This window comes from Anguilla rostrata, chromosome 4 (assembly GCF_018555375.3).
Source record: "Anguilla rostrata isolate EN2019 chromosome 4, ASM1855537v3, whole genome shotgun sequence".
Lineage (NCBI taxonomy): Eukaryota > Metazoa > Chordata > Actinopteri > Anguilliformes > Anguillidae > Anguilla > Anguilla rostrata.
In genome coordinates, this window is record NC_057936.1 from 7344045 (window position 1) to 7366544 (window position 22500).

A 22500-nucleotide genomic window follows, 5' to 3' on the forward strand; every position below is an offset into this window, starting at 1 on the left:
CTCTGAGGTGTTAAGAAGCCAAATCGCTTCTCCTTCTGTTCCACGGGGGGGGCCCCAACTCCACACGCTGAGCTCCCTACAGCTCAGCCCTGAACACAGTCTATGTGTTAGTGCTGCTCTAGCCTGCGTCCTGAACACTTAAGCCCCTCTCACACATGCGTCTTCACCTGCAAACTTTCCACCGATTTCCCTGTGTCTGCCTCGCCTGTGAACAGAACCGGAGTCGAATTTCAGCGTTAAGACGTTCCTCTAGTTTCCTGGGTCTGGGTCTTGGCGCTCAGGCACTAGCACAAGCACTGCGTTCAGGCCCGATACTGTGCAAATTCGTGTTCAGCGCACTGGCCCGGCTTGTTTGGCGGTACCGCACCTCGAGTCCCACACCGGCCGCTCACGCGCGTGTGAAGTCGAGACGGACTCAGGCGGCAGGACTGACACGGAGCGGTGGAATTAAACCTGACGTCACGCTATCCAGGTTCCAGAAAGGCTTCGGGGAAGGGCCGTATCTGATGGGGCTCCCTCCCCGTCCGTCCGTCCGTCCGTCTGTCTGAGTTTGGCCCCTGTTCTGTTTGTTTTCAGAGGGTTGGATCCAGAGAGAGAGAGAGAGAGAGGAAAGCCAAAATAGTTTTATCAGCAGAGCAGATGGGGTGGAAATAGACATGAAAGGGTCCCTTACCCCCCCCCCCCACCGCCTTTCCTTTTGAAAACTCTCCTAGGCCTAATTACACAGTCTGTTGCGGGGCTGTTGGGACTTGCCCCTGTCTGCTAGCGAGGGGAAGCCGAACTCTCCGTGGCTTCACTCGAGGGGGGGGGGGGGGTTGAGTCCGATGTGTAATCACCAAAGCCTGCTCGCGCTCTGGCTCAGATTCGAAAATAACCCAACAACTCCGTTGTCAAAATACTGTGATTTTTTTTATTTAAAAAAAATTTTTTTTAGTACTTTTATTTTAATTTTTTAAGCATTCATTTTAGCATTCTAAAATTATAGAGCTCTCATACTGCGTAGAGATGGTTTAAAGATTTGAAGAGTTCATTAGCGATGGAAGGAAGGTTTTTTCTGAGGTGGTTAGTTGTGGAATGGAAGAGCGCGTTCTGCCTGGTGTTTCCTGGTGTGTGTGTGTTGATGTGATGGCGCGCTTCTGCCTGTGTGTGTGTGCTATTGTGTGTGTGTGTGTGTCGTGTGCGTGTGGGTGTGGCGTGCCTGCGTGTGTGTGAGCCTGTGTGTGTGTGTGTGCATGTGTGTGTGTGTGTGCTGCTGGTGTGTGTGTGTTCGTGTTCCTGCGTGTGTGCATGCGTGTGTGTGTTCGTGTTCCTGCATGCGTGCGTGCGTGTGTGTGCGTACCTGCGCGTGTGTATCTCTGTGTGTACGAGGTGCTGCCTGTGAGGACTTGTTCTCGGCCTGCAGCTCACAGTAGCTTTAATACGACTCCACTCAGTCAAAAGGTCCCGTCAGTACAAAGAATGAAGCTTCGGCTGCCACAGGGATCCTATTCAAATTAAAGCATGGTGAACATATGCAACACACAACTATATATAAGTTATTAATATTAGAATATAGAGTCATGCATTCAGTCAGATGTGGGTGCCTGTGTGCCTGTTGTTTAATGCACAATTTGTGATGAATGTTTCTATATGTCTGTTTTTTTTACAATGATAATGTACATTCTTCCACAAATGACCAAGTGGCAGTTTGGAAAATACATTCATTTTGTTTTTCAAACAAATTCCTTTTCTCATTAACTGATTTCACCTCTTTGCTTTCAGTGTTGACCATCTAGAAATGGTGGTCTAAACATGGTCTGAACGCATGAAAATAATATGAGAGAATGTTTAGCTCAAAAACACTGCTGGTGACTGGGCCTGTATGCAGGCTGCGGTTTTTTAGGATAGAGCGACACCTACAGGTCAGATTGTGAAATGGCTGTTACCTCACACCACAGCCAGTAAGACGGGGATAGTAATTATGGCTCCAGCGCACGACAGCGGAAGGTCTGTATTCAATTAGAATTTCTCCCCGTCTTTGACTCGTAATTAAACGCAAGTGTCCCCTGCTTGTTTTCACTAACGCAGTTTGGCAAGTTCCGCAAATCTTTGGAATTGCTTCGCCATTGAAGAAAAAAGAGGCAAAACAAACACAGCTTTTATGCATTTACGGTGGTGTAACCGCTGAAATGTTTGCGCACGCACTGCTTTGCACGGGCATTAAGATGTTTGTGTGGGCCCTGTGCTAATGCCTTGTTTGCACGTCCAGATTTCTCCTCTTTTTGACAGTTCCCAAGTAGTTTACTGAAAAATATCTGATAAAACCTACACACTTGTCATATATATTATATTTTTTTCAAGGTAAAGGGGAATTCTCCACTAGCCACACTGAAGAAGAAAAAATCTCAATTGATTACTCAATAATGCTCAATCAATTGTGAATCTGCGGAACCCTGCAGGTGATATTGCATGAGATAAAAAAAAAATAATAATAATTGTGATCACAATGTATATCTCATGCACACAAATTTAAAAAAAGAAAAAAAAAAGAAAATCTCATTCAGTGTCACCTGCTGGGCACTGCCAGTGAATCACAGTTAAGGACGGGTTATAAAATGGCCTTGATTTTCGATGCGCTGACTCTCTGCCGCCCCCTGCTGGTGTAGGTGAGGAGGAGCCGGGATCCCTGGCGGAGGTGTCCTACTACTCCTACGAGTACGACACGGAGGCGGTGCCCTTCCCCCCGGAGGGAGAAGAGGCGTTTGAGCTGGCGGGGGAGGGGGGCGGGCAGACGGAGAAGCCGCCCACCGCCGCCGCCCAGCCGCACACACTGGACGCTAAGCACACGCGCGAGCGATGGTACGACCCCTCCCTCTCCTCCCCTGCACCGCCACACTGAGCACAGCCTCCTCCTTACGCCAGTCAGACGTACTGTAGGAAAATCACAGGATCCGACGTTTCAGAGCTAATCCTGCGATACTTAGCGCCCTCTCATCTTCTGACGGCCACAAAGTGTGAACCTCTGCTGTTGTCAAAAGTAATTGCCGATCGTTGTTGGGACAGTAGCCGAAGATGGTAATTAGTGAGGTATTTTTCAGCCTAAAACTTAACCTGGCTGAACGTAGCCCTCTCGTATCAGATGTCCGGAATCGTGGCTGTTGTTCATTGGCTGTTCTGTGCTCCTCCCCCTCACAGAACCTCCCCCTGGGCTGCGGAGAGAGAGAGAGAACGAGCGAACGAGAGCGAGAGAGAGAGAGATCACTGAACTGTACATTGCTTGTGAATATGATGGCGTGAGCAGAGAAGAAGGAGGAAAGAACGAGGAGGCCGTTCGGGCCTGAGGGGGCGAGTGTGTGTGTGTGTGTGCGCGCGTCTGTGTGCGTGTGTGCATGTGTTTATGTTTGTGCATGTGTGTTTATGCATGTGCGTGTGTGTTTATGCGTGTTTGTGTTTGTGTGTGTATGAGCAACTTGGCCTCCATCTGTCTTTGCTTTTCTCTTTTTATACTCAGTCTCTTACTCACCAAGTAGACACCATAGCTCCTGTTTATCTAGTGACTATATGTTGTTTTATATAATCTCTAGAGTAAATAAACACCGTATTTATGTTTGTAATTATACTTGAGCAAAAAAAACGAAATGTTACTTTGATTTTTTTCTATCTGTGGTATTTATTTTTAGTTAGTGCTTTTGATTGTTTACTTGTTCCACTAGCCCCCCACCCCCCATCCTGCCACCTACACCCATGTCTTAATTTAATCCAGGAATATGGGAACTTGTGATGCATTCCTTGTCTTGAGCAAGCCCTGTTTGAAACAGTGAGGTGTACAGCTGATCTTTATCTGGTGTCCATTCATCCACGTTTTCACCTTTTTTCTCTGTCTCCAGTAGAGGTGCATCACACATAGCATAGCCCTGAAAATAGCCCACATACGAGATGACAAGCAGGAAAAAAAACGCTTGACAGTTTTAAGATTTTCGCTCAGCTGTTGACGCTCAAATAAAAAGATATTTCTGTGTCACAGTCACCTCACTGTCCAACGAACAGGGTTTTGATTGTACAGTGCATAAGCTATTTTGTTATATTAAGGTTAGACTCTTAAACGGCCGCTGAAAAAAAGCCTAACGCAAGTGAAGTCTGGAAATTACTGTAAATTGAGAAATTTGAACGAATGTAGCCCCAAACCATTTCAAGTACAGTGCTTTTTTTAAAAATAAGACAATAAACTTTGTATACAGTCATTGTGTCTGTCGTCAATATATGCATACGCTATATTTAAAGAGATATGTGTGTACTTCAGCATTTTAAAAGCACTATCTGAATGCACTTTATCCCTGCTGAAAATTCTAGCTAAGACCACCTGAGATTCTAAGATGTTTAAAAGGTGCGTTTTTGACACTTCTACCTGGTCGTAGCTGGTCGAAACTGGTCTCTAGCTGGACAAAGGCGACATAACTCAGGATAAAGCAGTGTCCGGCAGTGGAGGTGCCGTTCGATCCCACCCTGGGCATGTCGAGTGTCCTGAGCAAGACACCAACCTAACCTAATGCTCTGGTGAATGAGAGGCATCAATTGTAAAGTGCTTTGGATAAAAACGCTATATAAATGCAGTCCATTTACCATTTACAAAGTTGGTCAAAGCTGGTGGACTAGCGGACTAGCTGGTTGACCAGCTAATGCTGAAACGTTTAACCAGCCGATTAGTGGATTTTCATCAGGCTCTTAGGCGTCTCAGTATTGCTAATGAATGTGGAGCATGATAAGTGTGGCGTCTGTACGCCTGATTGAATTTGATAATGTTTTTTTTTAATGTTATCACTGTTGTTTGATCGCAACCCGACACCGACGCCTCGTGTCTGTGCGCTACGGGTCGTCTCCTCTGTTTACACCCCCCGCTAGTAACACGGCTTCGGGTTACCAGAACCCGTTGCCAGGAGAGAGTTAGGACCTGTTAATGTTTAATGACTCTTCGCTGTCGGCGCTGTGGCAGGACGTGTTCCGTTACCGCCAAAAAAACTTTCATCATCGTCTTCGGCGGTAAACATTCCGTTTTCTCATTTCACCTCAGATCAACCTGCATGAGATTTGAGATGATGTAAAAAAAGAAAAAAAATATTTTACACTGTTTTTTTTTCTATTTGTCTCAGTAGGCTATATCATCTTTGTCTTATATGTTGCTCGGAAGGAAAAGCTCACTGCCAGCAGTCGGTCTCATTAGAAATGGAAAGTGATTGGCAGGAGGGGTCTGACCGGGGGGGTGATGGAATGTTCCGGACAATCGCCCTAGCAACCACATACCTGGTTCAAGTGGGGCTATATTCTTTCTAATCTTTGTAATGAAGAGAGGGAAGGCATGATGGTGAAAAGAGAGAGATCTTTGTTTCTGGGATCGCTCAGAGTGGATAGCATTACATTATGACCGAATCCAAGTGATGACACTTTTTCAAAGTGTCACTTTCCTGCCGCTACAGGATGGGTATCTCATCGTCTGGGCTGCTGCAGCACTTGGATGAAACACGGGGGAGATTAAATGGAAAAAATACCTTTTTATTGCTGTGTAATATTATTCAATTTAAAGCCCTATCGAGCAGTGCATTCGCCAAGCATAATTTAGCATTCTTTTTTGGCTAGCGCGTGGTGAGGTGCACTTTCTTCATCGTTGACCTGGCTGTGCCGTTGTTGCGCCTCGATAGAGGACCTGGCGCGCAGGTGTCCTTACCTGTCGGCTGGCTGGATCACGGCGCTCCGGTAATCTCCCGGTCGCGGACGCCGGATCGGTACGGACACACCGCTACCGGCCGGCTCCGCGGTCGGGCTGGAGGCTTGTCTTTCCGAATCCGCACCGTCATTAACGGCCTTTCATCAACTGCAGCGGCCGTTGTGCTTAAACCAGGAAATCTCGCCTGAATTCACTGCGTCTCGGTTCCGTGGATAACGCCAAGCCATAGCTACCTGTCTCAGCCGTTGACAGAAGCGTGTGCAGGTTTGCCGACAAACGATAGGTTAGATGCTAGACTCAGTTAAGCCACAGGACTTCCTGAAAATATCTGCAACGCTTAATGGTAGGCTTATATACATTGAATGCCTATCACATGACCTGGGGCACTGAAATGAATGGTAAAGTAAAGCCATAACCTGGAAAGGAATCGCAACATATTATAAAAAAGCTTTCCTTCTAAAACCTCCCCCACGAGGAGAGGCGAGCCTCCTGGTGCGTACGGTAAGAGCACGGTGTGCGGCCTGCAGTAGCCTTCTGATCATGAAAGAGGTGTGAACGTTCCGGGTTGTCTGCACATCCGACTTCCATGCCACGGGAAATCGCCAGAAAAACCGAGGACATGGAGAAGAAACACCCCATTATTGCCGGCCGAGAGAAAGGTAAGCCTAAGAAACGAGCGCCATTTTGCTACTCTGAACTTCTCTGATCAACACGATCACATTCTTTGAAGCACATTTTTTTTTTTTTAAACAGCACTCCAGATCTTCTGCTTTTTTTCTAAATCTTTGGGGGAATTGTTGGGAGGTCAATGAATTTTGCTGGCAACTTTGATAACGAACTACGGAATTATTAATCTTGAGAGATTCTTAATTGAAAGGAGGCAAAGGTGAGTATTTCACCTGTGGATTTCAAAAAGGGACCCCTGGGGTGTTGCATAGTGGAGTACGTGTCTGGACGTGCGGGGCACTATTTGACAGAAGGTTGGGTTTTCAGAGAGAAGGAATGTGCACTCCCAGTTTTTTTCCTTTTTCTTTTTTCTTTGCTCCTGTGGAGAGTTTTGTGTGCTGATGTAATGCTGTTCGCCAGGTTACACCGCGGTATATCCCCAGAAGCACGATCCTTAACCATTTAGTCAGCTGTGCAGGTGATGCGCAGATTGCATTCCTTATAAGACTGCCGCCAGAAGGCACTTCTATCCTTGGCAGAAGTTTTAATGTGGATTTGATTCCATGACTTTTCAGGGAATCTTGAATTACTGCAATCTGACCCGTGACTGTCATTTAATTTACCACTCAGCCAGTAGCAGGTGTGGGGTGTATTAAATGTCTCCCCTACGTCTCTATATGGCCCCCTTCACATGTGTCATAGGGGCGAATTGTTGTCCAGAGAGGATATTTGTGTTTAATTTAAATAAACCCTTTTAGGGCACAAGATCACACGTGTGAGATTAGAATGCTCTTAACTGAACATTCTAATGCTGATGTCACAATCACCACTGGTAATAGAAAGCAATGCAGTTCTAGAACACTGATTTAGAATTCTGAAGAAAAAAAAAACATTCTAAAAAACCGACTCTTCACAGGGTTAAAAAAAAAAAAAAGAAAAACCTCAAAGTATGTCAGTATAGTTAAGTATTTTTTGTCAACAGGACCAGGGCCAGGACGCTACGCTTTGCCCCCTACAGTCGGATTCATGGGTCACGACTTCACTAAGCCGACCGGCCCAGCGTACACCTTCCACAGCAGGATGAGCCACCACTGTGAGTCCAGACGGGAATTTTAACCTGTAACTAAGTCACTCCCATAGCCAACAGTACATCACCAGCTGCTGTGTGATAAAACCCAAAGCTGTATTCTCAGATGATTGCATCCTGCTCACCACGAACAAATAAGATTAACAAGAATAAGCGTACTACAGTTTATGGCCATTTCCATTTTTATCTTCCATATCATATTTCAGTTATGGAGGTGAATTCCAAATTAACCTCGGCTATTTGGGAGTTGGGTGTTCTCTAAATAATTGTTGTAGTACGGTAATACCATTCTACAGCCACTAGAGGGGGTCACAGTATCACAGTGCAGTTCACCACAGCCAGTGGCACGGTCCCAAAACTACACACCTTCACTTGATTAATTCAGGCTCATATTTATTTACTCAAGAATAATATGCTATTAACATTGAACATGTACTTTTTTTCCCCCCCCACAAATCCAGACCCCTCTCCCCACATTAAAAAAAAGCTACAACTGCGCTTCCCTGAACTAAATAACTAAATGGCAAAAATGTACACCGAACTGTTTTAATGTCAGTCTGTTTTCCATTTTCCGAGCTTAACAAACCCCCGCCTTGTCTGTGGTGCGAGCTGTGTAGTGTCCGGCGTCCACGCCAACCCGGGGCCTCAGTATTACATCGACGCGAGAATCACGCGCTTCGGCAAAGACGGCACCCCCGCGTACTCCATGCTGGGCAGGGAGAGACGCTCTGGTAAGTCTGCACATGAAAAAAAAAAAAAAAATCCCTCTCGGGCACGAGCTTGGAGCTGGAGCCGGTGACGGCGAGGACAGCGGTACAGGAGCAAGGCTTCGCCCCCCTCACTTGAGCGTCAGATCATGTTCGTACCCTCCTGAGATCCGGCAGAAAAAAAAGTTGTGTGAATGGATGCGATGTAAATGCTGTGTTAAAAAAAAAAAAAAGTTGTGCAAGTCGCTCTGGATGAGAGTGTCTGCTAAATGCCTGTAATGTAATGTTATGTAATGTACATTTTTACCATGTTTATATAAGCATTTCATTACATTGCAGGCACTTAGCATGTGCTGATCTTATCCAGAGCGACTTACAGAACACTGCATCCATTTATACAGCTTGGATATATACTGAAGCAATTGCAGGTGAAGCACCTTGCTCAGGGGTACAACGGCAGTGTCCAACACGGGAATCGAACCTAATAACTTTAGGTTACAAGCCCATTTCCTTACCCAGTACACTACAATGCCACCCAAAGCGTCTGGGATGACAAAACACGTTGCGGTGAAAACATTTTCAAAAATATTGTTTATTTTATTTTATTTACATTTGAATGTATGGTCCTCGAGATTGAGATCAGGCACTTATGTGCCCCCACAGGAGATACAGGTGGCCTCCAGTGTTCCTGCGGGCGGACAGGGTGACAGACGGGGTCATGACATTTGAGATATAGGGCTGTGGTTTTCTCTGCCCGGCCCATTTCTGAAGGTGCAAAGTGCAGTCCTTGTGTAGGCGTCACGAAAAAGACGAAAAAGTGGAACACAGAGCACTGTCTGAAGGCCAGAATTCGTGTGCTCATTTCAGTGTCCAGAGTAAACAGAGTTGCATGCGGGTGAATCCTTTTTTTTTTTAAATTTAAAGGCAATTTTAGCTGAAAGCCCTATTAGTTTCCCGATAAATTCCTTACATTTGATGTGGCGGCTGTTTGAGACTGCACTGGCTCTGATATCTGGCGCTGCCTGTCGAAACCGAGTTTCACACGGAAAAAAGCACCCAGTTTTATTGACTGTTACTCCGTGTGGTCCATCAATAGCCGTCAGTTCACTCTCTTATTCAAAAACCGAGCTCCTGTGTCCTGTGGAGGAAAAGAAACCAGACGTGCAAAATCTGCCCACTCAACACGTCTCAAATTACATAAACCAATCAGACGCAGTTACGCTCCTAGCCTCGGCTGTCGCAGCTTCCACCGTCTTTACATTTTACCCTTTGAAGAGTAGTCTTTTTGGAATGTTTTTTTTCGGTGTTCTAGAACATTGCTATTAGTTACCAGTAGTGATTGTTACATCAGCATTAGAACGTTCAGTTAAGAACATTCCAATCACACACTCGTGATCTTACCCTTTAAAGGGGTTAATTCTGGTTCTGTTCTGCAGTGGGGATCTTCCAGACTCCGGGACCGGGCGCCTACAACCCAGAGACAGCGCCCCCTCTGAGCAGGCAGAGAAGACCGCCGTCGTACACCATGGGATTCCGAAATCGCTACCGCCCCGTGGACAACGTCCCGCCTCCGAACAAGTACACGCTCCCGCCCGTCATGGGCTCCCAAGTGCCCACCAAGCCGTCCAGCGCCAGCTACACCATGGCGGGGCGCTGCAGGTCCGGGGGTCCCGCGGAAGACCTGTCAAACACGCCGGGCCCGGGCAGGTACGACAGCACGGACCCCAGCGTCTACCTGCCCAGGCAACCCGCGTTCTCCATGCTCCCCCGCCACAGCGTCCCCATCGACGGCGCCCGGAAACCGGGGCCCGGCGCTCACAACCCGGAGAAGGTCACCCTGCACAAACCCCGCCCACCCGCTTTCACTCTGGGGATCAGGCACTCCGAGTTTGTCACCCCGCTGGTGACGGACGCGTCGCACCGAATTTGACCTTTCACGCGTCAGTCCGTTTCTTTTCCGAGTCTGAATTTTCTTTCCACCAGCAATTTAGTCATATTTCTGCCTCCTCATTTCTAAAGTTAATATGTCACTTTGTACAGTATATAGCACAACGTGTGTAAAAATGTTAGAAAAATTTGTTTCAAGTCACTTTGACCGAGGAGATGCTCTTACAAAAATGGGATTTCATTGAATAAAGCACAGAATGCCTTCTTGGTCATATAGCATTCTGCGCCTTCAGTATCAGTAAAGACCAGCACACAGATAACGTATATCCACACAGCTATTCATATGACATGCCGAATGGGAATCCAATATCTAAAGAGGGTCAGGGGAGCAGTCAGAAGAGGAGGGTCTTCGAACCTGCATCTTGAAGACAGCAGGTTCAATTCCCCGGTAGGACACTGCCGTTGTACCCTTGAGCAAGGTACTTAACCTGCATTGCTCCAGTATATATCCAGCTGTATGACTGGATACAATGTAAGTCGCTCTGGATAAGGGCGTCTGCTAAATGCCTGTAATGTAATGGAAGATTGGTAGGGTCACGATGGAAGGCTCAGCCCACCAGCAGGGGGCGATAACAGACTGGACACGTCATCGGGAAATGCTAACAATGCAGGAATGTCTTCAGTTATGTCATGACTTCAGTTTTCAACGGCTTCTGTATGTCCTATAATTGTTAGGTCTGCCTTAAACTGCTAATTGACTTTCTCGCTCAAGCAGTGACGACTGAACCGATTGCGCACCCTGCTAGTCATTTAAATTGCAATAGGTTACGAGCAAGTGTGAGATGGGTTTTTACACTTTTTTGTGTAAAACTAAAAATGTCCCATTTTTAAAAAAATAAATTCCTTTAAAAAAATCTATTTCTCATAAGTCCTTGAGGTAAAGCAAAGCCGGCTTTGTCCCAGTCATAGCAAATATGTATCCGTGCATAGAATGAGCAAAACATTTATCGCTTTCGCAGATCCAAACGAAACAGCCAATTTTGCTTGTTACAGTATTGTTCATGTTGATTGGAGTCCTTGGCAGCTCTTGGCCATATTTGGCGTCATGTTTTATGCAATTCCAATAGCCTAAAGACTACAGTGGACGTCCATTGATTGATGGGAATGAAAAAAAAAATGAAAAATGAATTGTGTTCAAGTAAATCTAACTTATTTTACAGAGAATCCATTAAAATAAATAAACTAGTAACTTAGTTTTATATATATATCGTACAACAAGTTCCAAAGATAGATAACCATATATCCGTGAAATTGATGTCAGCTATATAATTTACTTGACTATTGTATTAAACTGACAAAACATGGATTCCTGTATTAGTTCAGTATAGTAGTTTTTTTAAAATGTGCAGATAAAAATGTTACAAAACATGTACTTTGTGAACGTTGACATTTGAATCAGGCTTGCTAGTAGATGAACAGGAAAGTCTGTGCTTTTCTGGCAGGGAGTTATCTCTGAGACTAGTAAAGGTTCCTACGTAATGCGATTGCAGTTTTTAATGTAAAAATTGTGAATGTTTGGTAACACATTTATAACCCGTTTCCTATGTTAGCAAAATCTATATTTTCGAAGACGATATAAACATTTTCAGGCTAAACATGATTACGAGGTAGCCTATATGCGTTTTCTGGAAGAATGGAAGGACTACGTAGTGCACAGGAAGTTCTCTATACGGTGAACCAAATTTCTGAATAAAGAAAATAGTTAAATTATGCAAAAAATGAACTGTAAACAGGAAATGATTTATACTTCACATAGAGACACGGACTGTTGTACTTTCTTCATCTTCGAGAGGGACGGCAAATGAAAACGCACGGCATTTCCTGTCGAAATAAGGGCAATGTTGCAAGTGCACGTACTTGGGCCTACATCACACACTCCGTTCTCACGGGTGGAGTACAAAATTAAGACGGAGGACAGTGGTGGGTCATTTTACGGTGTTCGGGGTCTATGCTGGGCAAATGCACATTTATTTTTCCTGAACAGCACCGCGGTGAACTGAAGCGTGTGATGACGCGAGGGGCGATGGTAAATATGTAACGGTGCTTCTGGAAGTTCTTTGAAAAGGTTTGACCTTTGACTGACTGCCGCTGTGTGCACTGGAAGTCGTGTAATTGTGTCTATTGCGAGCCCCGCCATTGCTATCTGAATCACATCTGAATAAGAAGCGGCCATCTTATGTGGACAGTCCAGTGATCTCGGTGCGTCAGCTCCTTGGGGCGAAAGACTAAAGAAACGTAATATTGGTTAGATTAGCATAACATACATCGAACATGATGTAGTCAGTCATAAATATGAAGGCTCGTTTGAAGTAGGGTGAATACTGGTAAAGTGGGACACTTAATCTACCTCCTGCGTCATTTTTAATTATGATCCAAATTCCTTAGCCCCTCATATGATTCTAAATAGCATAAGAGCTCTACTATACTATACAGAAGAAAAAAAAGAAAGAATCATTAAACACAGGATGGATGACTCTTCCTCAAACACATTTTTCCAGGGGCTACTGTCAAACTGGGACACTTAAAACACATTCAATAGTTATTCAAGTGTATGCTGAGTTAATTAAATACACAATAATAATATAAACAACAATAGTAATAATAATAATAAACATCACTTTTTTTAAAGGAGGGGTGCAGGTACAGCAGATTCACCCCCTTCCCACCCCATCCCTCGCCCACCCACAATATTTTGTATTGGGTTTAATTTAATTCATTTAAATTTAAAAAAGAGGAAACTTCATGAACATCTCTTCGTATAATTAATTTCACGCAGGCTAAATTTCATTTCTGCTTTTTGTACGGTAGGTTAGTCTACACTTCAATACAGCCAGTGCAAGTGAATGCCTTCCCCGTCTTCAATGAAGCCATTGCATTCTCCTCCCCACATGTCTCATGGAACCAGTCCTCAGTCTTCTTAGGATCATTTTCATCACCATATCTGGCTTTGCAAATATTCCCATAGCAAGATATATAACAATTACAAACTATCAATCGGCTTTGAAAATTTTTATAGCCTTCACATTATTCACCTCAGAACGCTATGTCATTTTACTTACCATCGCGGTTCACTGCAAGGTTGTTGAATATGGTGTGCCACGCCCCCGGATGTGATGTCATAGTCACAGAACCTTTTTTTAAATCTCATACTTGCTTCAGATGAGCTCAGTATTGATTTTTAGTAATGGAAGTATATACATATAAAGATAAAAATCATGAAGCTTAACTGTTCCACTTTACCCATTGTCCCGCTTTACCAGTATTATTTTTTAACTTATCATTTCCGACCCATAGACCGCTCCGACCACAAAATGGTATGCTACGCTTAGTAACGGGGAATTGTAGTTCATAGCTGCTTATTTCAATGAAAAATAAGGCAACTGAGTGTTAACTGTGGCTTCCCAGTGACACAGATAAGCCTGGTAACATTTGACATTTAAAAGGGCGCATTTGGACTGCGGTTAGGTCATGGTAGACAGTGTACGGCTGCAAACTTTCGATTTGTCAAAAGTCAGACCAGCCTGTGATCCAATTTTGTGTGTGTGTTTAAATTTATATGCTGGTAATTTTGGGCCCGTAGTTTGGAAATGCTAGTTTTGCCGCTGCAATCATTAACCCGCTGTCCAACAACTGAGAAGACCACGCAGTTAAGGTGTGTATTTGTTCTGGATGAACCTACTGGATACAGTCCAATGAATCCAATTACCTCTCCATCTGAAGTTTAACACACTGTGGGACATGACCTTAGATTCTTCAGCTCTCCCTTAGTTAGCGGACATATCAAATATTGACAGCCCTCGTACACATTTAACACTAACCCAAAAGAAAAAAACTTTTTTTTTTTTTTTTTTTAAATACCGCAAACAAGGAAGTGTGTCCACGGTGTGATTGGATGTTGGAGTCAAAGGCGGGTGAGCTGCGGTCGTTGCGGCTTCTTGTTCTGCTGTCAGGATACGGGAGTGTTAATGCACTCGACACGCACTCTGTTCACAGACACACTGTGATACATCTGCAGCTCACGACAAACTGACACATTCTCCGAGCCTCGTTGCTATAATATTTCATTTTGTATAAGTGGCCTACCTTAGGAGACGACCTGGGCCTGCTTTCACACAACACTGCCAAATACTCAGAGCTGGGTAAGTTCTCTCTACGTTCTTTCTCTATTTTGAGATGTACTTTTGTAATTTCCTTTCTTGCGCTTGATAGAAGCTGTCACTTCTGGGTCGTTTGGTTGCACTGCTGTAGGGTAACACTGCAGTTGTACCTGCTGATTCAAGAAAAATGGTATTCAGTTCTGTGACATGTCAGCAATCCAAGAACCTGATGGATAGTTATCATGTGAATGAGCTTTTTTTTCTTTTTTTCTGATGCAGAAAATGCTGACTGTACTATTCCTGTTTGCAACTTTCCATGATCTTTCTGTGATTATGTACCAAACTGCATATTTGCAGTGCAAGCACACCATATTTTGACCTTTTAGGATTCACGCTCTCTAATTCCTCCAATCTCCTCTAAATAAACAGATGCTAAAGCTATCACTTGGTTAAGGCCTAACATGAATTTCAGCACCATAATGAAGATGCACATTGCTTGGAACAGTTATGAGGTTACAGCCTCTGCGCAAAATGACCCTAAACGTACATCGGTCAGCTTCCTTGCAGGAAGTCATATTTGTTTTCTCTTATCGGTCAATGTAAATGAACACTGAAAAATGCTGAGGACTGTGTGTGCTTGGACAGATGCCAACCTTTCTTTTTTTTTTTTTTTTTTTTAAGAAGGAGCACATGTTCTCGTAAGTTGAAATATTTTGGTGCACGCCAGTGCATCCCAGTTAGCAGATGTGCTCCAACGTAATTTTTCCAGTTAACGCTCGTCGATTTTCGGGAGCAGATGCTCCTAAAATGGGAGGCACCGTAGCGATGTAGCCTATATGCTGATGAGAAGAGACGTATGTACTGAAAGACAGGAGGAGAAGGGACGTGTGTGTGTGCGCGCACGTGTGTGTGCGTGCAGGTCCTGTCAGTCCGATACCACATTAGTGGTACCTTGTGCTTCGGAGTTACCAAAGCTAGAGAAACTTTGCAGATTGTTTGGCAGAAATTTTTGCGTAAGTCGCTCTGGATAAGAGCGTCTGCTAAATGCCTGTAATGTAGGCTAATGTTCGGTTTCCATGCTGTTATTAGTATAGTCCTGGAGACAGACCCCCCAGGGAAAGTGTTCACAGCAGGGCTTTTGGAATACTGAGAGTAACAATTGATTGATTAATCATACGTAAGCTGTGCTCAGTCAACTTGTCCCTGTGCTTTTGACTGCCGACAGAGACAAGGGGTTTATGGCCAAAATGTCTGCCTACTCCCCCCCCCCCCCCCGTTGCAAAATAAAAAGCAAACAAAAATGATGAAATATACTTGAGATTTACGTACTTGAGTGGGCAAACCACATTTATTTATGTCGTTGAACTGTAGGAATACACCCGGGTTTGTCAGCTGACGATATCACATTTAATAATTATAAGAGAAGATAGAATTCCTGGCAAATAATTTGCCTTTCACGTTCTTATATTAGCTATTAACACTGACTATGTGGAACACAAAGAACGGTTAGGGTGAATTTATGCATAATGGGACACGTTCCAGATCGTCAACCTTTTTTTTTTTCTAAGAAGAAAACGAAAAGACGAAACAGTACTTCTGGCTTTTTACTAATATAGTAAATCTATGGGCGATCAAAATAGAGATTCAAAAACTGAAATATAAAAAAAAAAAAACGGGGAAGTGGAGAGAATGCATTGTTGTACTCAATCTGCAAACCTCAGCAATGGCAAAATTCAGTGAGAATCTCTCATTGTCTCCAGGGAAGACATGCCGCTTTATTTGACTGTTTGCTCCTTGTACGTTTGGGCCGAGTTTCTGGTAACCTTGTCCTGGGTTGCCACTTCGGGCCGGGGAAGGTCAGCTCCGGCGTAGCGGGTTGCCAGAGTGGAGTGAGGCAGTTATTTAAATCCGACATGAGAGAAATAGCGGCTTTGGCGTTTATTAAGCTTCTATTATAATCCTGCACCCCAACCACCCCCCCCCCCCCCACCCCCCCTCTGTTAGAGTGACCTTGTGCAGGTTTTCTGTGCCATGAGGAAAAATGAGGGGTTTGGTATTGGATTTTTTTTCTCAGAAAGGTGTGCATTACAAATCCCTGTTTGACCCACTTTGGGGAGGCTCTGGAGCGCGTGGTTCACGATTTCACCCTTGCCACAGTGATGAGGACGAGCGAGGGGGCCGGTGGGGGTGGGGTGGGGTAAGGGGGGTAGAGAGGGGGAGGCGGAGAGGACAGAGAGCGAGGGGGCAGAGAGAGAGCGGCCTGGCCTCTCCCAGCCTGCCTCTTAGTGTAGCTGATGTCTCTCTGGGGAACGGGCTGGAGGTGTAGGGAGGGGAGACAGAGATGGACAAATATCTGGATTGTTCTGGCAGTAATTCTTTTAGAGCATCGCTGTTGCTCACTTAGGCTGTTTATTGTCCACCGCTCTGAAACGAAGATAATTACCCTAATCCACCCCCCCCCCCCACCTTGCCCTGACACACACACAAGTGCGCACACAAACACGAGCACATACACACGCGCACATGCACATGTGCGCACACAAACACAAGCACATGCACACACACATACAGTACATACACACACATACATACACATACACGCACACATACATACACACACACACACACACATACACACGCACATGTGTGCACACACACGCACCTTCACTCATCCTAATTGGAAATGCCTGCTGTGACCCTGTAATCCAGAGAATTGCCCAAGGTCCTTTGTACTTTATAGAGATCAATTGAACGGATTGAATACATTTTCAATAATAAAGTGTAAGACTGACCTGCCATAATGAGGACGCAGCTCCGGTGAAGGGTACGCCTCAGAGTGATCGTTGTGTCTGCCAGACCCGTGGAGACACTGTGTCTGCTGGCTGAAGAAGCTCCTTCTCCTGCAGGAACAGAGCGCAGTGCATTCTGGGTAGATTCAGCCAAGTAATTCACTTAAATCGCTCGTTTTTTTTTTTTTTGGAAAGCTCCATTTCAGTTTACAGTTTGGAATATTTAGGGAAAATATTCATGATTCATTGTTTTATAATAATAATAAATCGGGTCGTTACTAAATGTCCGTGACCAACAAATGCGTGCGCGTGCTACGTTCGAATACCAGCGCGGGTCTTCCAGTGTGTCGCAACAGCGTGTTTATTTTAATCGCGCGCGTCACAGAAGCGCGTCATTTTCCTACGGTTTGCGCTTGTTTGCGTTGACGTGTTTTTGCCCGAGAGGATAGCACTTTCCAGGCGGCCTCTTCTTGTCACCCGCTGCGCAAGCACTTCCTCTTCCTGCCTGTGGCAGGAAAGCCTTGCGAACCTGAAGCGTGGCACAAATGTGGCATCAGGGGTAGTTGGGTAATCTGAACATTCTGATGGCGATGTCACAATCGCTACTGGTAACTGAATGCAGCAGAGTTCTAGAACACAGGCTTTGAAAAAAATTTTTTTTCAAACAACTGCTCTTCAGAGGGTTAAATCGGCTTGTACCATAGTGCCTTAAGCAAGACCTGAACTTCCTGCTACTGGGCCTCCTGTGTGACTAACAGGGACAGGGTCTAGCTGACAGTAAATGGTAAATGGACTGCATTTATATAGCGCTTTTATCCAAAGCGCTTTACAATTGATGCCTCTCATTTGCCAGAGCAGTTAGAGGTTAGGGGTTAGGTGTCTTGCTCAAGGACACTTCGACATGCCTAGGGCGGGGTTTGAACCGGCAACCCTCCGACTGCCAGACAATCGGTCTTACCTCCTGAGCTATATCGCCCCAGTGCTTGTCTTAAATCTTGAAGTGCTCTGTTGACACACGCAGATACGACTGATGGGTGGACGGAGGGGGCGTCGTGCTCAGAGAAGGTGGGAAGTCGACAGAAGGCTCGCACCTCAGCCGCTCCTCACCTCTCGCCTGTAACGGCACCGAGCTCGCCTTTCAGAGACAATCAGACGCGAGTGTGCACTTGTCTCTGGCGAGTGGAGGGCCAGCTTCCTATTTTAAGTGTTGAGTGTGATGTAAGCTGCTCCCTCTCTGTGGTGGGGGTGGGGCGAGGGGGGGGGGGGTGGTGGGCAGGCAGATGTTTGTTAGCTAATGCTATTGGAGAGCAGCTGGGCAGGGCTAGGCTAATAGATGAGCAATAACAGAATGACATCACTGGGAAAGGACAGAGAGGGGGAGGGAGGGAGGGAGGGAGAGAGAGGGGGAGAGAGAGAGAGAGCGAGAGCGGAGCCAGAGAAAGCTGCAAGGCAGAAAGGAGGAGAGACAGAGCGAGAGGGAAAGAGAGAAGGACGGGGGGAGAGCACGGGACAGCGCTCACGCGGCACAGAGAAGCGAGGCATCTCTCTCAGGAAGATCTTCTCTTTTTCTTTTTTGTGTTTTTTTTTTTGCTGATAAATCGAGATTTATTTTCTTCCCCCCTCTCAGTACGCCTCTTTCCCCTTCCCCTCCCTTCCCCCCCTTTTTCCCCCTCATCCCCCGAAAAGCGCACCCCATCCACCCCATCCACCCCTGCCCCCACCCCCATTCCCGCTCCCCCCTCACCCCCACTCCTGCTCCCCCCCCCACCCCTGTCGCCCCCCCTCGCCGCGCCGGGTCGCTCCCCGGGCATGCTCCTTAAGCCCAAGTATGGCCGCTTCCGCAACGACTCTGTGACCTCCTCCGACGACCTGATGCAGAGCTTAGCCATGAGCGGCAAGGTGGCGGCCACGCCGGTGGGCCACCCGTCCGCCGCCCCGTCCCTGCCGCCGCTGCCGCCGCTGCCGCTCTCGGACCGGCGCCGGCCCGCCCCCGGCGCCGCCCCCCCGCCGGCCCCGGCCGACTCGCCCGGCGGGGAGGGGGACCAGGACCAGGACGGGGCCACCACCTTCTGCATGCTGATCCCGCGCATGCCCCAGTGGAAGTTCTCCAACGCGCTGCTCAGCCGCAGCCCGTCCCACTCCAGCTCCGGCGCCTCCGGCAAGGACTCCGGGAGGGGCGGCGGGGGCGGGGGCGGGGGCGCCGCGGGGCCCCCCCAGGCCGCGCTGGGGCCCGGCGGTCTGCCCGTCAGCGGGCCGGTGGCGAGTCTGGCGGCCGTGCTGAACTCCTGCGACCCCGTGTGTGTCACGTCCTGTTCCCTGCAGGCCGTCGCCCGGCAACGCTGCGCGGCGGCGGCGGCGGCGGTGGCGGCCGGGGCGGCGGGTTCCGGATCGGCGGGCGCGGACGGCCCGGGCAGCGGCGGCGGCGGCGGCTCCAGCTCCAGCGGCGGGGGGGTGATGAGCCGCAGGGCCCGGCTGGAGGGCATGCGTCTGGGCAGGGAGGACCTCAGCCAGAAGGGCAGCTTCATCCACAAGCCCTCCCAGGGCTGGCTGCACCCGGACAAGAAGATCTGCGGCACCGGCGCCTCCTACGTGGTCAGGGTGAGTACTGCGCCGCTCTAACCCCCCCCCCCCCCCGCCCCCCCTCCCTCCGCTCAGGCAGCCGTGTGTACAGCTGGCGTCTGAGATAGCATCGGCGTGCTCCCACTCTATGCCTCGCTCAGGACTCCCTGTCTCGTTTTTTCTTTTTTTTTTTGCCGATTTGGCAGTTGTACGGGGGTGGGGGTGGGGGTGGGGGGTGGGGGGTGGGGGGGGTGAGGGGAACCTTCCGTGCACCTGCAGGTGCATGAGGGCTTTCTGTCATTTCATTGGCTGCCGTCTCCCTGTCGATGTACGCCGCTGTGCTTTTGGCCGTCGCCCCGCCCCCCCCCCCCCCCCCCCCCACACACGTTTACGGGTTTTCGAACGTCTTGCGCTATCCGCGTTTCAGCCAAAAAGAAATTTGCGCCCAAATACGCAGCGTGTTCGTCTCAGAGCGGTTCGGAGGAACGATGAATTAGATTATGTGGGAGGAGCCTTCGGCCGAATCGTCTCTGTAAATGAATTATGCAGGAAGAGAATCCACCGAATTTGACGACTGTGCGACATTTTCCAGATTGCTGTTCTTTGTTTTCGCGTACAGAGTTTTTTTCCAGGTCCCTTATGGGATGTACATGGGAACATTAGATAGGTGAACAGCTAGAGGTTTCCTGGAGGGCAGACGATTTTAGGTTTTAATGGGATTAAATTGTGTAAATATGGTTGTTGTGTATGAGAGTGATGATGTTGTTGTTGTTGTTGTTGTTGATGTTGCTGGGTGGAGTAAACGCGTCTGCGTGGTTTTCCGTTATCTGCCACACCGATCGTAAAAAGCCACCCACACGGGCGCCATTAAACGCCAGCTCTCATCTGCTGTCGAATTTAAACAGGTCGGCTCGAGGTGGATATTGAAGCAACCCGCGTACGCGCGTCTTTGTGTGTGTTTATTTGTGTTTATTTGCCGGTTTTGTTTGTGCACGTTCGTCTTTCGTCGTTCGTTTGCCAGACGAAAAAGGCACACGCCGGAGCTGTTTTGTTCTTGTTTTGTGTTCTCGCTGCGTTGCCGCGTTTCACCGTACGCAGGTTGTCATGGCTGCGGCGTGCCATAACATCTGCGCATATGTACGCGCAGCCGCGCGCGCAAAACGTGCTATCGCCACGACGGGGGGTGGGGGGGGGGGGGAGGAAGCCGCTCGAGCGTCTTTGTGTCATCACCGGAGGTCGCAGCGCGAGGGGGGGACGACGTCAATGTCAGGGACTGTCCCCCGAGGAGCGCCTCCGACCCCCCCTTTCCCCCCCCCCCCACCGCACGCACACGCACACCCCTCCCCCAGCCGAAGCGCTGGGCTCCTTTACGATCCCGGGCTGGGCCGGGCCGGGCCGGGCTGGGCTGGGCTGGGCTGGGCTGTGCTGTGCTGGGCTGTGCTGTGCTGTGCTGTGCTGGGCTGGGCTGTGCTGGGCTGGGCCGGAGCTCGCTCTCTAATTGGGTTAGGCAGGCAGCGCTCGTTCCTATATTCGATTAGAGTTAATCACTCTCATTTGTACCACGTGCGGGACGGGACGGGGCGGGGCGGGGCGGGACAGCGGGGGGAGCAGAGTCGTCCCACTGTTCTTCCGCAGGTGGCCAGAGCGCTTCGTCTCTCGAAACCCATGGTGCTGTCACGCTCTCTCTCTCTCTCTCTCTCTCTGTCTCTCATGCTCTCTGTCTTTCTTTCTCTTTCTCTGTCTATCTCTCTCACTCTCTGTCTTTCTCTCATGCTCTCTCTCTATCTTTCTCTTTCTCTGTCTGTCTCTCTCACACACACACACACATACTCTCTCTTTCTCTCTCTCTCTCGTTCTTTCTGTCTCTCATGCTCTCTCTCTATCTCTCTCACTCTCTCGCTTTACTGACTTCTTTTGGGAAGTTGTGGAAAATTCAGCATTTCGATGAAGGAACGTCAAAAGTCTCTCACTCTCTCTCTCTCTCTCACACACACACACACACACACACACACTCTCTTTCTCTCTCTCTCTGTCTCTCTCTCTCTCTCTTTACCTTGCTGACTTTACAACCCCCCCTTTGGGACATTCTGTGGCCCCAGAGTCATTTCGAAGCCGGAGAGCGATGAGACAGAAGTGCTTCGCGCGAGAGAGAGATTAACACCCTGAGCAGAAGTCTCAGTTTGGTGCCGCAGATGCTAACGCGCCCTTACCGTCGCCCCTGCAGTGCATCGCATCACATCACATTACGCCGCGTTCGTTCAGCGGACGCTTTCATCCAAGGCGACGTACAGTGAAGCGCGCAGAGAGAGAAAAGCGCGCTGGTGATTTTCAGAAGTGCGATGCGGTCGGGTTTTAAAAGCTGCTGGCGGGTTTCAGTGTAGAGGCCGAAGGGATGCTAGAGCCAGGGGGGGGGGGGGGGGTGGTGGGGGGGCGTTTTGTGGTACAGTGCCAATAAAAGAAACTCAAATACCACCTCCTGTATCTGATGTCCCTGGCTTCTCTTTGGCCCTGACTGGAAGCTATATTTTTATATCATAGATAATATAATTGTTATAGAATATATAATAAAGACACACACACACGCACACACACACACTGGAAACTCGGGGCAAACCACCCACAGCCGCCATTTTACAGCAACCTAAGAATCTGTTATGTTAAGACCTCACGGAAGCATGTCCCCATAAATGCACTATTCGGGTGTGAAAGTGCGGTTGCTGAAATGGTTTCCTGAGGTCGCTGTCCCACACAATGTTTATAACTCGGGGTTTCCAAAAAAACCGTCCTCCCCGTGGATTCCCTTACCCTGTGGATCTGTCCATTTCGGACAGGTGTAACGATGATCACCGTAACACACTGCTGTGTGTGTGTGTGTGTGTGTGTGTGCGTGTGCTTCTGACTCATTTAACATCCACGCTACTTCATCTCTCCCTCCATGCTGCTCTGTGGG

The 22500-nt window shown here is 47.8% G+C and overlaps 3 protein-coding genes and 2 long non-coding RNA genes across 6 annotated transcripts in view; 3 read left to right on the forward strand and 2 right to left on the reverse strand.

Moving 5' to 3' along the window:
• Positions 1-4220, forward strand: part of cpamd8 (C3 and PZP like alpha-2-macroglobulin domain containing 8) — a 62356-nt gene extending 58136 nt beyond the window's left edge. Inside the window, exons 42-43 of the mRNA XM_064334030.1 lie at positions 2646-2838; positions 3175-4220. Coding sequence (XP_064190100.1) covers positions 2646-2838; position 3175 — 194 coding nt within the window. The 3' untranslated portion in view covers positions 3176-4220. The remainder of the gene's footprint in view (positions 1-2645; positions 2839-3174) is intronic.
• Positions 4221-5019: 799 nt separating this feature from the next.
• On the forward strand, positions 5020-11331 carry cimap1d (CIMAP1 family member D). The gene is made up of 4 exons (XM_064330352.1): positions 5020-6357; positions 7347-7457; positions 8069-8182; positions 9595-11331. The coding sequence occupies exons 1-4, from the start codon at positions 6285-6287 to the stop codon at positions 10086-10088; spliced, it is 792 nt and encodes a 263-aa protein (XP_064186422.1). The 5' UTR covers positions 5020-6284; the 3' UTR covers positions 10089-11331.
• LOC135252367 (uncharacterized) lies at positions 8100-11929 on the reverse strand. Its single transcript, XR_010329402.1, has 2 exons — positions 11858-11929; positions 8100-8370 (listed from the first exon to the last, which is right to left on the reverse strand). It is a non-coding gene; the product is annotated as an uncharacterized LOC135252367 (long non-coding RNA).
• A 2329-nt stretch (positions 11930-14258) lies between these two features.
• Positions 14259-17502, reverse strand: LOC135252368 (uncharacterized). Its single transcript, XR_010329403.1, has 2 exons — positions 16995-17502; positions 14259-14375 (listed from the first exon to the last, which is right to left on the reverse strand). It is a non-coding gene; the product is annotated as an uncharacterized LOC135252368 (long non-coding RNA).
• Positions 17503-18785: 1283 nt separating this feature from the next.
• shc2 (SHC (Src homology 2 domain containing) transforming protein 2) overlaps positions 18786-22500 on the forward strand; it is a 22237-nt gene continuing 18522 nt past the window's right edge. For both annotated transcript variants that reach the window (XM_064330350.1, XM_064330351.1), the window contains exon 1: positions 18786-19589. In XM_064330350.1, coding sequence (XP_064186420.1) covers positions 18801-19589 — 789 coding nt within the window. In that variant the 5' untranslated portion in view covers positions 18786-18800. The remainder of the gene's footprint in view (positions 19590-22500) is intronic.

Excerpts from the sequence above, each read along its gene's own strand:
- cimap1d (XM_064330352.1), top strand. The coding sequence starts at position 6,285 with ATGCCACGGGAAATCGCCAGAAAAACCGAGGACATGGAGAAGAAACAC. Across the intron at positions 6,358-7,346 it reads TATTGCCGGCCGAGAGAAAG|GACCAGGGCCAGGACGCTAC; the intron begins GTAAGCCTAAGA and ends TTTTGTCAACAG. Across the intron at positions 8,183-9,594 it reads GGGCAGGGAGAGACGCTCTG|TGGGGATCTTCCAGACTCCG; the intron begins GTAAGTCTGCAC and ends TCTGTTCTGCAG.